General features: G+C 47.7%; 2 protein-coding genes across 7 annotated transcripts in view; one reads left to right on the top strand and one right to left on the bottom strand.

Moving 5' to 3' along the window:
* The window catches only part of CHCHD6 (coiled-coil-helix-coiled-coil-helix domain containing 6), a 224,959-nt gene that overhangs the window by 500 nt on the left and 212,271 nt on the right, over nt 1-12,188 (top strand). For 2 of the 6 annotated variants that reach the window (XM_054688322.1, XM_054688243.1), the window contains exon 1: nt 18-187. The exons of the other annotated variants lie outside the window; for them this stretch is intronic. In XM_054688322.1, the coding sequence (XP_054544297.1) occupies nt 101-187 (87 nt within the window). In that variant the 5' untranslated portion in view covers nt 18-100. Of the gene's footprint in view, nt 1-17; nt 188-12,188 lie in introns of those variants that run through there. 6 annotated transcript variants of the gene reach the window in all.
* The window catches only part of TXNRD3 (thioredoxin reductase 3), a 232,410-nt gene that overhangs the window by 55,800 nt on the left and 164,422 nt on the right, over nt 1-12,188 (bottom strand). The window lies entirely within an intron of this gene.

The following is a 12,188-nucleotide window of genomic DNA, read 5'->3' as shown; positions in this document are numbered from 1 at the left end:
TGACCCGTGCGGCGGCAGCTCGAGTCCCGGGAAGGGCTGGGCGTCTGCCTGGTTGCTCTGGAGCCGGGTCGCGTGGCCGCCTGTCCGCCCGCCTCCTGCCATGGGGAGCAGCGAAAGCAGCGAGGGTCGCAGGGTGTCCTTCGGAATGGACGAGGAGGAGCGGGTCCGGGTGCTGCAGGGCATCCGGGTGAGCGGGCCGCCGGCGGGCGCGACCGATCGAGCACGGCCTGGGCCGGGGCGGGCGTGGAGGGCGCCCGAGGGCGCGGAGGCCGCGGGCCGGCCTGAGGGGAGGTTCGGGACCCGCTCTTCGAGCCCTCCTAACGCCCTCCTCGGTGTGAGACGGGGGCTGAGTCCCGGGAGATGCCCGGGGTCCCTTCACCACCTCCCTGACTTCAGGGGAGCAGTGGCGAACCGGACAGGAGGGGCGCCTCTTCCAACCCGGGTGGACTCAGTGGTCCCTGACCCGAGTTTGTCCCCGTCCCTCCAGCTGGGCTCATCGTGTTGTGTGGACAGGAGATGTTTCCTGTTCTGACAACCGCAACAGCCTCTTAACCCGTCCCCCCTTCCACTCTGTGACCCCTTCCCCGCAAGTCTCTTCACATCGCAGCCTAAGGGGAACTTCAAGAATTGTAAATCAGATCTTATACCTCCCCTGGCTTAAAACCCTTTCGGGGGACGCCTAGTGAGTTTAAGATGAAGAGGCGCCTCCTTACCTTGTTTTACAAAGCTGGACCGCCACATCTCAGGCCTGTTTCCTCACCCTCCCTGTCCATCTGTTCACTAGTTCAGCACCCCCCCAGTCCTGCAAGATGGCCACGTTGTCCAAGCACAGGATGGACTCCTGCATTTGCCATTTTATCTCCCCTGCTTCTATCTGTCTCTTTCTTCACATTTCTTGTTACATGGTGTGAACATCATCTGAGAAACCCTCCCTTACCACCGCTCACTCTAAAGTAGCTTCTCACCCCCAGCCACACAGTGTTTTTCATAGCACTCATCACAGTTTGAAAATATTGATATTTTACTTGTGGATTGTGTTTCCCACGAAGGCCTTTGTCTGGTTTGAGATTCTAGTCCCAGAATCAAAAAGAATATTACAAGTTGCTTGCACTTGAATGCTTAGTAGAGGCCATGCGTTGTGCTAAACCCTTTGTAGGTATCTTCTCATTTTCGACAGCCCTATGAGAGAGGGTTTATTAGCCCATTTTATACAGTAAGGACAACCGAGGCACTCAGTGATGAAGTCACTTAGCTAAGGTCATCTCGGTGACAGACAGGTGGGCAAGCTGGGATTGGCAGATTCTTTGGATGCCACACTTGCTTCTACACCTGTGCCTGGCAGAGAGTGGGTGCTTCCTAAATAATTGTTGAATGATTAAATGAACTTGGTGAAATAGGGATCAAGTTTGAATGGGCCCAAATTTACACAGCTGGGTGTAGGTGGATTGATTAGGGAGGTGGCTCGAAAAAGCACCTGTCGGGGTGAATACCTTATCTTTTGAGTAGCAGTCACCACATATTTTTTTTCAAAATGGGGAAAGGGTGTGGTAATCCATGGTGTTGTTTTAAGATGAGATGAAGATGTGTGTGGGAAGTGTTTAGAAAAACTAGTGTTTTGTGGGGGACTCTCTTCTTAGCCTATAGTACTGGTGCATTTGGTGCTTGCCAGCAGTTTATATAGTCTTGATCCGGCCTGTGGCAATGACCTAATGGGGGGAGAGAGCTTGTGTTGGAAGGTTGAGAGGCAGGAGCCTGAAAAGAGACTTAGAAAGCTCTCTTTGGCTCTGTTTGGGTGCTCTCCTTCTTGGTCTTCTGCTTTAGTGACTTCCCCAAAATTAAGAGAAGAATATCATTTTTTTTTTTTTTTTTGCTATTTTGTCAGATGGGTACATTTTACTTTATTGCATTTTACTCACTAAATAAAAATTCTCGTAAAGATGGAAAATCAGGCCTAGAAAGGTTAAAGTATTTTGTCCAAGCTGTTACCTGAATAACTTCTAAGACTGTAATCTAGATTTTTTGGGGTGCAAAAAACAGCCTTTTCTCACTACTCCCAGCTTCCTTCCTGCAAGTGATACCAAGGCAGCAGGGGAATTTGTGACAAAGCCTCTGCCTGTCCTCATGGTGCTGGTGCCGCGTCCCTTCCCTCCACCCCTCATCCACCAGAGGTTGTCAAAATTAGAGCGGGCCTTGGTGACTGATTGCTGGGCAGACTTACTAGAGCAAATTAGTGACTTGTCAGGAGGCACATAGTGAGGTGCATGGTCCCTGCTATGAAGACTTGCCTGTGCTTCCCTCCTCTCTCCCTCCCTCCCTCCATCTTTCCTTTCTGCTTGGTGCCTAGTGTGAAAGAGGGAGATCAGAGAAAGGCGGAGGGCAGGGAAGTGTTTTGTTGTAGGACTTTTTTTCTTGCTAGCAGTTTTTTAAAAACAGTGCCAAGGTGGGGGGGAGAGGTCACAACGAGTTCTCATCTGCGTGCTCAGGGTGCAGCAACAGGGTTTATTTACAAAGGGGTGACTGAGATAAGGGTTGCAAAGGCCATAAATTGCTGGCTGACCTACTCCAGATAGTAATGTCCGCAGTGTCCAGTAGTTTCCACACCAAAAGCTGCTCACTGAAAGCACACCAAAAGCAAAATACATTGTCTCTGATGAGAGCCTGGAACTGGCGGCACACTGGTGAGTGATGGACCAGGATCCAACTCTTCTGTGGCAGCTGGAGGTGGTCAAAGGTGGGGCTGCTGAGGCAGCACTGCAGGGTCATGGCGACAATCTGAAGCAGGGCTGGGCAGTGCCTGATGACAAACTGGACAGCTCTCAGGTGGCACCAGTGCTGCAGCTCTTTAGAGTGCTGGACAAGACCAGCTGCACTGCTGATGATTGAAGCTAGAGCGAAGATGTTCCCAGATGAGAGTCCAGGAGTCTCTCCCTGAAGCCTTCCCAAGTTGGCTGAAGCCTTTCAAACCTGATCAGTCCATTTTCCAAACTCTCTGTTTCTAAGACTTGATTGGTGCCTTTGGGAGCTCAAACCTAGTTTTTCAAAACCAGGTCAGGATTCAGAACCAAAATGCTGGTAGAGCATCCAAGCTGCTCTGCGCTATCTTACGCCAGGTATGTAGTGCTGGAGGCTTGGTGGAGTCAGATTTAAACCTGACCCACACATCTTCAAAACTGCCATGTTTTCTCTCTTTTTTCCTAAAACCCATCCCTGCTGTGTCAGGGTCAGCCATCAAACCTGGCTGTCGTGGTGTAACCCAGGCTGATGCCCCTCAGTTGGGGATCCCAACACCTTCAGCGAACCAGGCTACGCTTACAGTTTGAGGATTAAGAAGTCCACTTTATCTTTAGGCAGACAAATAAAAAATCAGTTGAAAAAGATCATTTGGGTAACCAAATGAGGAGGTAATTTAATAGAAGGTAGATGCCAAAAAAGAATATTTGCACCAGCTCCTTCAGAGAAAGTTAAATATTCTTAAAGACCTTTGCATTTAATCCCCTGGGCCTGGTCTTGGAAAGTCCTCCAGTTCCCTTAAAATTAAATGCCAGGGCCTTGCTAGTTTGCATTCTTATTTACATAAATTTACATATCAAGTTCAAGCCCTAATTCCATGGAAGGTAAGAGAAATTTAATTAATGCAAAATGTTGCAATTATATTCAGCACCAGTTTTCAGAGCAAGCATGTGTAAAATACATAAAGATTTCATTTCAACCAGTGTGTTAACCTCATCCTCAATAAGAGAAGGCAGTAATGTCCTATGTATGTCTGCTTTTCTCTGCTCTGCCCCATGTGAGCAGCCATCTTTGATAATACAGCTGAAGCTGCCTGTCAACATCCAGATTCCTCCCTGTTCCCAACCTTTCTCCTTCCAACTGCCAGGCCCCCCACTGTTCTTTCCTGAATCTGCTGCTTCAGCCAAGTCCCCAGGCTCATTATATCCTGTACCTCACCTTTACTGTCCGACAGCGCTCCTGTGATATGAGTTGGACTTCTGGCCTGAGAGGAAGACCAAGGAGCATGTAATAAGACACACAAGAAACAGTTCCCAAACAGGCCAGTGCCAGAGAAGCCCTGTGCCAAGCACTGCCCCAGAGCTACCATTTATCCGTCACCTCAGCAAATGCGTACTGTGCATGTGTTACCTGCCAGGCACCAGGCCTGGCCTTGCAGAGACAATCAGGGACAAAGCGCCAACTCCCTACCCCCTTGGAGACCAGCCCAGTAGGGGCAACAGACCAAAAGAAAGACAGAAAAGGGAGACAAAAGAACAAAGGAACTACAAGTGCTATGCAAAGAATAAAAAGCGTTGGAAGAGTAATCGGGTTGCCTGCTTGAGAAGGCACTGTCAGCTAATGCCCCTGAGAAGGTGACACTGATGATGTGCTGGAGCCAAGCTGGAGGGGATTGCACAGTTTTATTCTATGCTGAGTGTTTTGGGAGCTTTGTCTCAGATATTCCCTCTGCTAACTTTAAGAGATGTCATTGCCATCTCTGAGGTGAAGAAACAGGTTCAAGGTGAAGGAACCTGGGTAGATCTGCAAGCTCGGGTTGCTGACTATAGCCTAGGTGGTGAGGGGTGAGGATGTTGGAGAAGGCTGGCCAGGTGATGAGGCCAGACAGGTCATGGACCTTGAACTCCAGACAGGCCCCTTAACCGTCACTCGAGACATTGTAGTTCTCTCATCAGCTATGGAGTTTTGGAAAGATGTTGTTTGATGATCCTGAGTTTTCTCTTTTAAGAAGCAGGTTTATTGAGCTATATTTTCATATTGTAAAACTCCCACTTCCATAATTTTGAGCAAATTGGCAGTCGGGCAGCTGTCATCACAATCAGAAAACATTTATGAGACCTAAGAAGACACTGGCAGTCACTCCCAACTGGTAGTCACTCCCAACTGCCTTGCCCCACCCAAGTGGCCTCTGCATTTGTCCTGGACATTTTATTTATTTATTTATTTAAAGATTTTGTTTATGCATACATATTTTGTTTATTTATGGGGTATAAGCCAGAGGTGCGGTGGCGGGTGGTGGTGGGGTTGCGGGGGTGAGAGGATCCACCAGAGACAGAGTGGGGAGGAGAACAGGCAGATGTACTGAAATACACTGTTGAGGGGAGCAGCGGGCGAGTCAGGAGAGGTCTGCTGCGCCATGTGGGTAGCTCCCTGGCCGGGGATCGAACTCCGGGCTGCAGTGGCTGCGGACAGCCTCATAGGCCACATCTCAATCCCTTGCACCACCAGGGAGGCCCTTGTCCTGGACATTTTAATATTTCCCTAGACAGTTTGTATAAATGGACTCAGACATCTTTCATCCTGGCATAATCTTTTTGGCGTTGGGCCGTTGATGTTGTCGCATGTATCAATGGCTTGCCCCTTTTTAGTGTAGAATAGTATATCGTTGTATGGATATGTACTGCACCTTGCCTAACCAGTCACAGATGATGGACATTTTAATTGTTTCCAGTTCTTGACTATTATGAATAATGCTGCCGTGAACCTTTCTGTGCAAGCTTTTTTTTTGTGGATGTGTTTTCATTTCTCTTGGATAGATTCCTCAGAGCAAGATTGCTGCATCATCTTGTTTATGAATTTGGTGAATTGTTAGATTTAACTTCTTAAGAAGCTGTCAAACTGATAGCTAAAGTGGCTGCATTATTTTACATTTCCACCAGTGCTGAATAAGGGTTCCAGTTTCTCCTTATCCTTACCAACACTTATTATTGTCTGACTTTTGTGTTGTAGTAAGTCTAGTGGGTGTGACATGGCACTTGATTATGGTCTGAATTGTCAAGTTCCCTAATAATATTTCCCTAAACATGTTGAACATCTCATGTGCTTATGTGTCATCTATGTCTTTTCTTTGGTGAAATGTTTATTCATGTATTTTGCCCATTTTTTAATTGGGTTGTTTGTCTTTTTATTTTGAGTTATAAGATTTCTGTCTGCTGGATACAAGTTCTTTATCATACTATGATTTACAGATGCTTTTCTCCCAATATGTGGCTTCTCTTTTCATTTTTTAATGGTGTTTTTGAAATGTAAACTTTTTTAACTTGGGTGATTAATGTGTCAATGTCTTCGTTCTTTTATTGATTGTGATTTAGGTGTTGTATCTTAGATATCTTTACTTTGATCAATGTTATTGAAAATTTCTCTTAAGTTTTCTTCCGAGAATTTTATAGTTTTGACTTATGTATTTAGGCTTATTATCCCTTTTGAGTTAATGGTTGTGTATATTGTGAAGTAAGGTCTAAATAAGGGGTTGGCAAAGTTTTTCTGTTAGTCACCAGCTAGTACATTCAGGCTTTGCTGGCCAGAGATATGTGATCGGCTCTGCCATTGTGGGTGAAAGCAGCCAGGGGCCATGTGCAAGCGAATGAAGTTGGCTATATTCTTGTTGACCTCAAATAAAAAACAACCAGTTATTTTACCAACAAAATGGGTTTATTTAGAAACAGCAACAAAAAGGCCATTTGAAGAGTGCAATCTCATGGTGAGACAGGAGTACCCCTTTTCAGAACAAAATCTCAAACCAGCTTATATAGATTTTAGAGGAATTGTGACTACCCAGGAGGCCACTGGGGAGAGCTGCAAATTTGACGTGTGGTGGGTTTTCATTTGTTCGTTTATTCTCTCATTGGCTGAGCTGTAGTAACCCCCTTCCTTCTACGGGGGTGGGAAGCGATATCACTTCCCATCCGAGAGGCGAGAATTGTTGGGCTTGAGTTTGCTCATCTTGTGTTTCTGAGATCTCATTTAAATAGGGTTTCTGTATGTTAATTTTCATATTCCAATGAAACTTTATTTACAAAATCAACTCAGTTTAAACATGGCTTAAGCACTAGAGTTTGCTGAACCCTGCTCTAACTCCATCTGTTTTGCATGAAATATCTCAATTTTTCAAACTGTATTGCGAAGACTATCCTGTTCCGATCAGATTGCCTTGGGGCCTTTGTGAATGTCAGTTGACCAGAATCATAAGGTGTATTTTTGGACTCTTAATTCTGTCGAAGTTTCCACTGATACCTATTGCTTTATGTCGGTCTTTATGCCAGTACCACACTATCATGATTATTGTACTGTGTAGTAAGTTTCAAAATTGGGAAATATAAGACCTCCAATTTTATTCTTTTTTTTTTTTGAAGATTGTTTTGGCCATTATGAGTTCTTTGTGCTGCCACACACATTTTAATACCAGTTTGTTAACTTCTGTAAAGAAACGTAGTGTGATGGGATGGGTATTGAATCTCTACAGTCACGTGTCCTTGATGCTGGGCATGTGTCTGAGAAGGATGTTGGTAGGCAATTTTGTCCTTGTAGGGGAGCATCATCAACAAATCTTGGAAGGTATGTTTGTCTCCAAACACTACTCCATCTCACTGGCATAGCAGTTCAGGAGGGCATCCAGGAAGGAGGAGTCTGGTCATCCATGACATCCTTCTGCTCCTGTAGTGACTGGCGTGTGTGCTTTTCCGTGTGCCTGAAGCTTGGGGTTCTCACTGTGCCAGGTCACAAAGGGCTTTAATTTGTAGCCTGCAACATTACCCCTGCACTCGACTCTAGGGGCAGACTTAGCAGCTTTTAGGGTTTATTTGAATATCCTTTACATTTTCTCTTAATAGTGCTATAAGGTAACCAGTAACAAAATGTAAACAGTGTAAGATTAAGGTCATTTTCACCTTTAGTGACTTAGTGACTCTAGAATATAATCCTCATATAAATTGAAATTCCATTTGTAATACAGTGTTGAATAACTTTCTATGTAAAAGATAAGTTTATAAAGTAATATAACTATAAGGATAGTTATTAATTATCTAGCTATTACTAAGCTCATCTTGGGGCAGTTGTCTCATTTGGGAAGTAAAGAAGCTACCCTGTTTCCTTCTAGATTTTCAGTGCTGCTGTCCCTGCTAGGAGAGGGAAGTCCCCGCACTCTTGTGCAGCAGCGTTGGTCTCTGGCATTGAACCTGCCGTGTCTGCTGTCTCTCCGTGGCTGATGGAGGCTTCAGCACATGCCCTAGGCGCCAGCCTCTTTCCCTCCTGTGCTGTCCCTGGCCATTCTCTTGCATCCTCATTCATGAGCTCATGAGTTCTGAATGCTAAGTATCTAGCCCAGGTGTAGGGTAAGGTAAAAAAAGTGTCAGGCTTTTCTGCCCTCCCGCCATTAGGATTGATGATGGAACCCTGTGGTCCTGAATGCATGCCTGAGGGCGGGCACCTGGAGTAGGATGTGGGCCTATGTAAGTAGATACACCTGGGCTGAGAGACTGGCCGTATAAGGGCGGCGTCACAGAGATGCCAGGAGAAGAGCCGAGTGAAAGAAGCGGAGGCCACGAGAAGGCTGGAGAGCCCAGAAAGACTGAGGACTCGCCCCGGGCCAGGAGGCCCCCCCGGCTCCCTGCCTGCCGTGTACCTGGTAAATCCCAATAAAGCCTGAAAAAGCCACTGAGGACACTCCTTCACCTGGCCTGCTCGAATCATAAAAACCCTGCTCTGTGCTCTTCCTGCCACTACACAAGGGCCGTCCCGACCACGGCTGCCACAGCCCCTTGCTGGCCTGGTGGGCACATGTGGTTGCTAGGTCCAGCGGCACTTGCCACTCCTGCGGATCGCCCTGGTTTCCTGTGTGCTACCCCTCCAGCCCCTTGTCCAAGCTGGGTCCCACATTCCCTTCTCTACATTTAATGGCAGAGCTTGAGTTTTCCTTGCATGTTCTCTTTATTTACTGCAGCACTCTCCTTCCCAGTTCAGGCCCATTCCATCTTCCCTTAACCATCTGACAAATGGTTCTTTCTCCCTGTAAGCTTGCTGCCCACAAATCTTTAATTCCAGGTGCGAGCAGGGTAAATTTTTTTTTAAAGGTAAATTTTACTTATGAACAGGTTTCAGGCTGATGGTAATAAAATCTAAACCGTAGGAAAAAGTACCTCTTCCTCCGTGTTGCCTGAATCCTGCTCTCAGAAGCAGCTGTTACCAGCGTCTTGTCTTGGTGATTGTCCAGAGTTAAAGCTCATTGTGCCACTTCCTTTTTCTCCCCCTTCCCTTCTTTGCTTCTGGTGGGTTACAGGCAGGTTCCTGGGCCTGGCTCACGAGGCCTTCCTGTGCTGGGGCTGCTTTCTCTGTGCTCCTGGCTGTCCTGGATGCCGTTTTGGCTTTTGGCTTCTGTGCGTGATTCCGCTCTCTGCCTGTAGTTTGTGCCCTCCCTGTTTTGGCTCGCTATGTTTCTTTTCGTCCTCAGGACCAATTCAGGTGTTCTCTTCTGAAGGAGCCATCTGTGACGTCACTCCTCCACCTGGGGGTCACCTCCTGGCCTGCAGCCTCCTCTTGCCTCCCAGTGCGTCCTGCTGTGCTCAGACACCTCTTCCTCTCTCAGTGCTGCCCCCTGGCAGGAGCCTCGTCTGTCATCTCTGTCCCCATCACTTGGCCCAGAGGCCGGCCCAAATCAGCAAAATGCTGGTACGACAGAATTTTAAGCCACAGGCTCAAATTTTCTTAACTTGAACCACAGTCCAGAAATGCTAATATAATAATTGATTTGACTTAATTGCCAACATTTAAAAATTAGAGGTTTTTCTTGCGTTCAATTTTTAACTTATTTTTGGCACAATAGTTGAAAGTCTGGTCCACATGCCCAGTGGCGACTCTTTGCCAGAGTTATGAGGTGGCTGCCCTCGGGGAGGGGGGGGGGTGTTGGCACCATGTGGGCTTATGCTGCTTCTCCCTTCGCAGGCCCCTTTCACTCACTTTTGTCACCTGCCTGACCTTTGTGGACATTTGTGTTTGTCACGCTGGGGGTGGGGGTCTGTAGAGCCTCTTGTTCTGACAGTCTGGGGTTTGAATCTGGGATGGCAGCCGGTGGATCTAATTTCAGCTCCTAGAAAACTGAAGGACTCGTGAGCAGAATCTCCACGGCAACAGCCTTCGGCAAGGAGAGGGCTCTTTTTAGAATCAGGATTGGGCTGCCCCTCTACTGGGATTGGGGTGTCCAGGCACCAGGAGCCACTGACTGACACAGACTCCCAGCAAGCTCATTCTTCTAGAAACTGCCCCCTGCTTAGCCTCACTAGATGAACTGTGAGCCCAGCTGGGCGAGAGCAGGTCTCTGTGTTTTCTCTCAGAAAATGGTGCACAGGGGGTGGTGTGGGGGCGGCCGTGGCTGTGGATCGCTGCTCACTCACCAGGTCACCTGCATCTCCGCTCCACCCCTTCTCCAGCTCTACCTGCCGCCTCCTGCCTGCCAGTGAGCTCATGCTATTAATTCATTTGGTTAACAGCAAATCAGTCACAAATGCCAACTACAATGCTTTGAAGCTGCCTTTCCACATTGCCACTTCTTGAATGTGCCTAGATGAGTAACAATTTAAAGCCCAAAAAAACTGCTAATTTTCATAGCGCCGTTCTGCTACTTTAAGTGGGCTGTCTGATATAGGAGTACCCCTCCCACCTCCTACCCCGACGCTCCATAAAGCACCATTATAAATGAGGGGAAATGTGGCTTGCAAGTGGTTAGTGTCTTTGTTTTTCTTGAGTCACCCTTCAATGAACACTGTTAACAGTCACCTGACCTCAGAAGGGCTCCAAATTGCTGTCTTCGCTTGTGTATCACTGTTCAGTGCCCAGGTTTGCATCCGAGTCTTGGCCCCAGGATTATGACTTTTGTGATCTCGGGAGTTGTTTCATCTCTGCGAGTCTAATCATCTGTGAAATGGGAGGGCACTTGGTGCATGTGAACAGGCTCAGTGAACACTAGTAATGGTGCTTTGATCATCCCTAAGGAGGTGCCCCTGTCAACACTACCAGGTTTGAACTGCCGCCGCGGTGAGCTTTGTTGCCCCCTTCTGGAGTGTGGGGCCATTGCATCCTCTCTGTTGTGCCAGGGTGTTAGGATTCCCTGATACCTTTCTTCAGATGCACCCTCTTGCAGCTTCCTGTGCAATCTGCTTGCCTGTGAAACAGAGCTGCTTGGATAGACTTCGAACACCTCACACACACAGAGCACGTCTCGGCTTAGAGATGATACCATCCTCCCCAGTGAGCCGGGCTTGGGCCTTGCTGTCATCTTTCCCTCATATATTACTTTCAGATTTTTTTCTTCTGGAAAATGCATCTTATTTTTAAATGCCACCTGTTCACAATTTCTCATGAATACTTTTGGGTTTTTTCTGAGCCTACATATATAGGCAAACTCTTTTCCTTTTTATAGTACAAATGAGATCACTCTGTATGTGACACTCTGTAGATTGCTACCTTCCCTTGCCCTGGGCATGCTGCCAGATGCCAGGTCTTCAGTCACTTCACCTCTGCAGTGTCTTTCACGACCATTTTCTCCCCTCGCTCCTCAGAATGACACTGGTCAGCCCGCTCACTCCTGCTCCTGATTCCCACTTCTGTGGCAGTGACCCTGCCTTTGTGACCTCAGCCCCTCTTCCCACCTTGCCAGACTGTTCTGTGCAAGAGAAGATCCTGACACAGTCACTGGTGATACTAGCGCAGTGTTAGGGACATGGGCCTTAATATTTCATAAATTCATGTAGTTAACAAATATTTGTGCATCTCCAGTATGCTGGGCCCTTGCTAACTGCAGATCTAGCAAGAGCGGAACTTGTGTCCTCGGACCTTAGATTCCAGAGGGAGTGACGTAAACATGCCATCAAACCTGTGTGCCCTGTTGGGTGGAGGACAAGTGTGGAGAGGAACAATGGAGCCGAGGAAGGGAGAGACGGAGTGACGGTGGGGTCATTAGTGGCATGCAGGAAGTGCCTTTGTGGCCGAGACTGCGTGGGACTCAGCTGCTGTTTCTGGCTTCTGCTAGTGACCTTAACTCCTCTGCCTCTCATTGCCCCTGTTAGGGGCCACTTCTGCCCACGTTATCATGGGCACCCCCTTGCTCTTGTTGTTGGGGGTGAGCATTCTTTGGCCCCCACAGCGGACTGGCAGGGGGCCAGTGGCCTGCTCTGCGCTTGGCCTTGCACCTGTGAGCTTCATGGCCCAGGCTGCGCCTTACCCTTCCTGTGCCTTGGTTCCCTTAGTTGGAAAGTAGGCGTGAGGATTAGTGAGGTGCTATGATCACAGTGAGGGCTGAGTGCATAACTGCTACTCCTACCACTAGTGGGGAGCAACCCCTTTTCCTTTGCATATCTTCCTTGACTAATAGTGGGCTGCATCCGGATAAACCCATGATAAGTTGGAAA

Source organism: Talpa occidentalis, unplaced genomic scaffold (assembly GCF_014898055.3).
Source record: "Talpa occidentalis isolate TD23 unplaced genomic scaffold, MPIMG_talOcc4v2.1 talOcc4.10, whole genome shotgun sequence".
Taxonomy (NCBI): Eukaryota; Metazoa; Chordata; class Mammalia; order Eulipotyphla; family Talpidae; genus Talpa; species Talpa occidentalis.
This window is presented reverse-complemented; position numbering and strand designations above follow the sequence as displayed.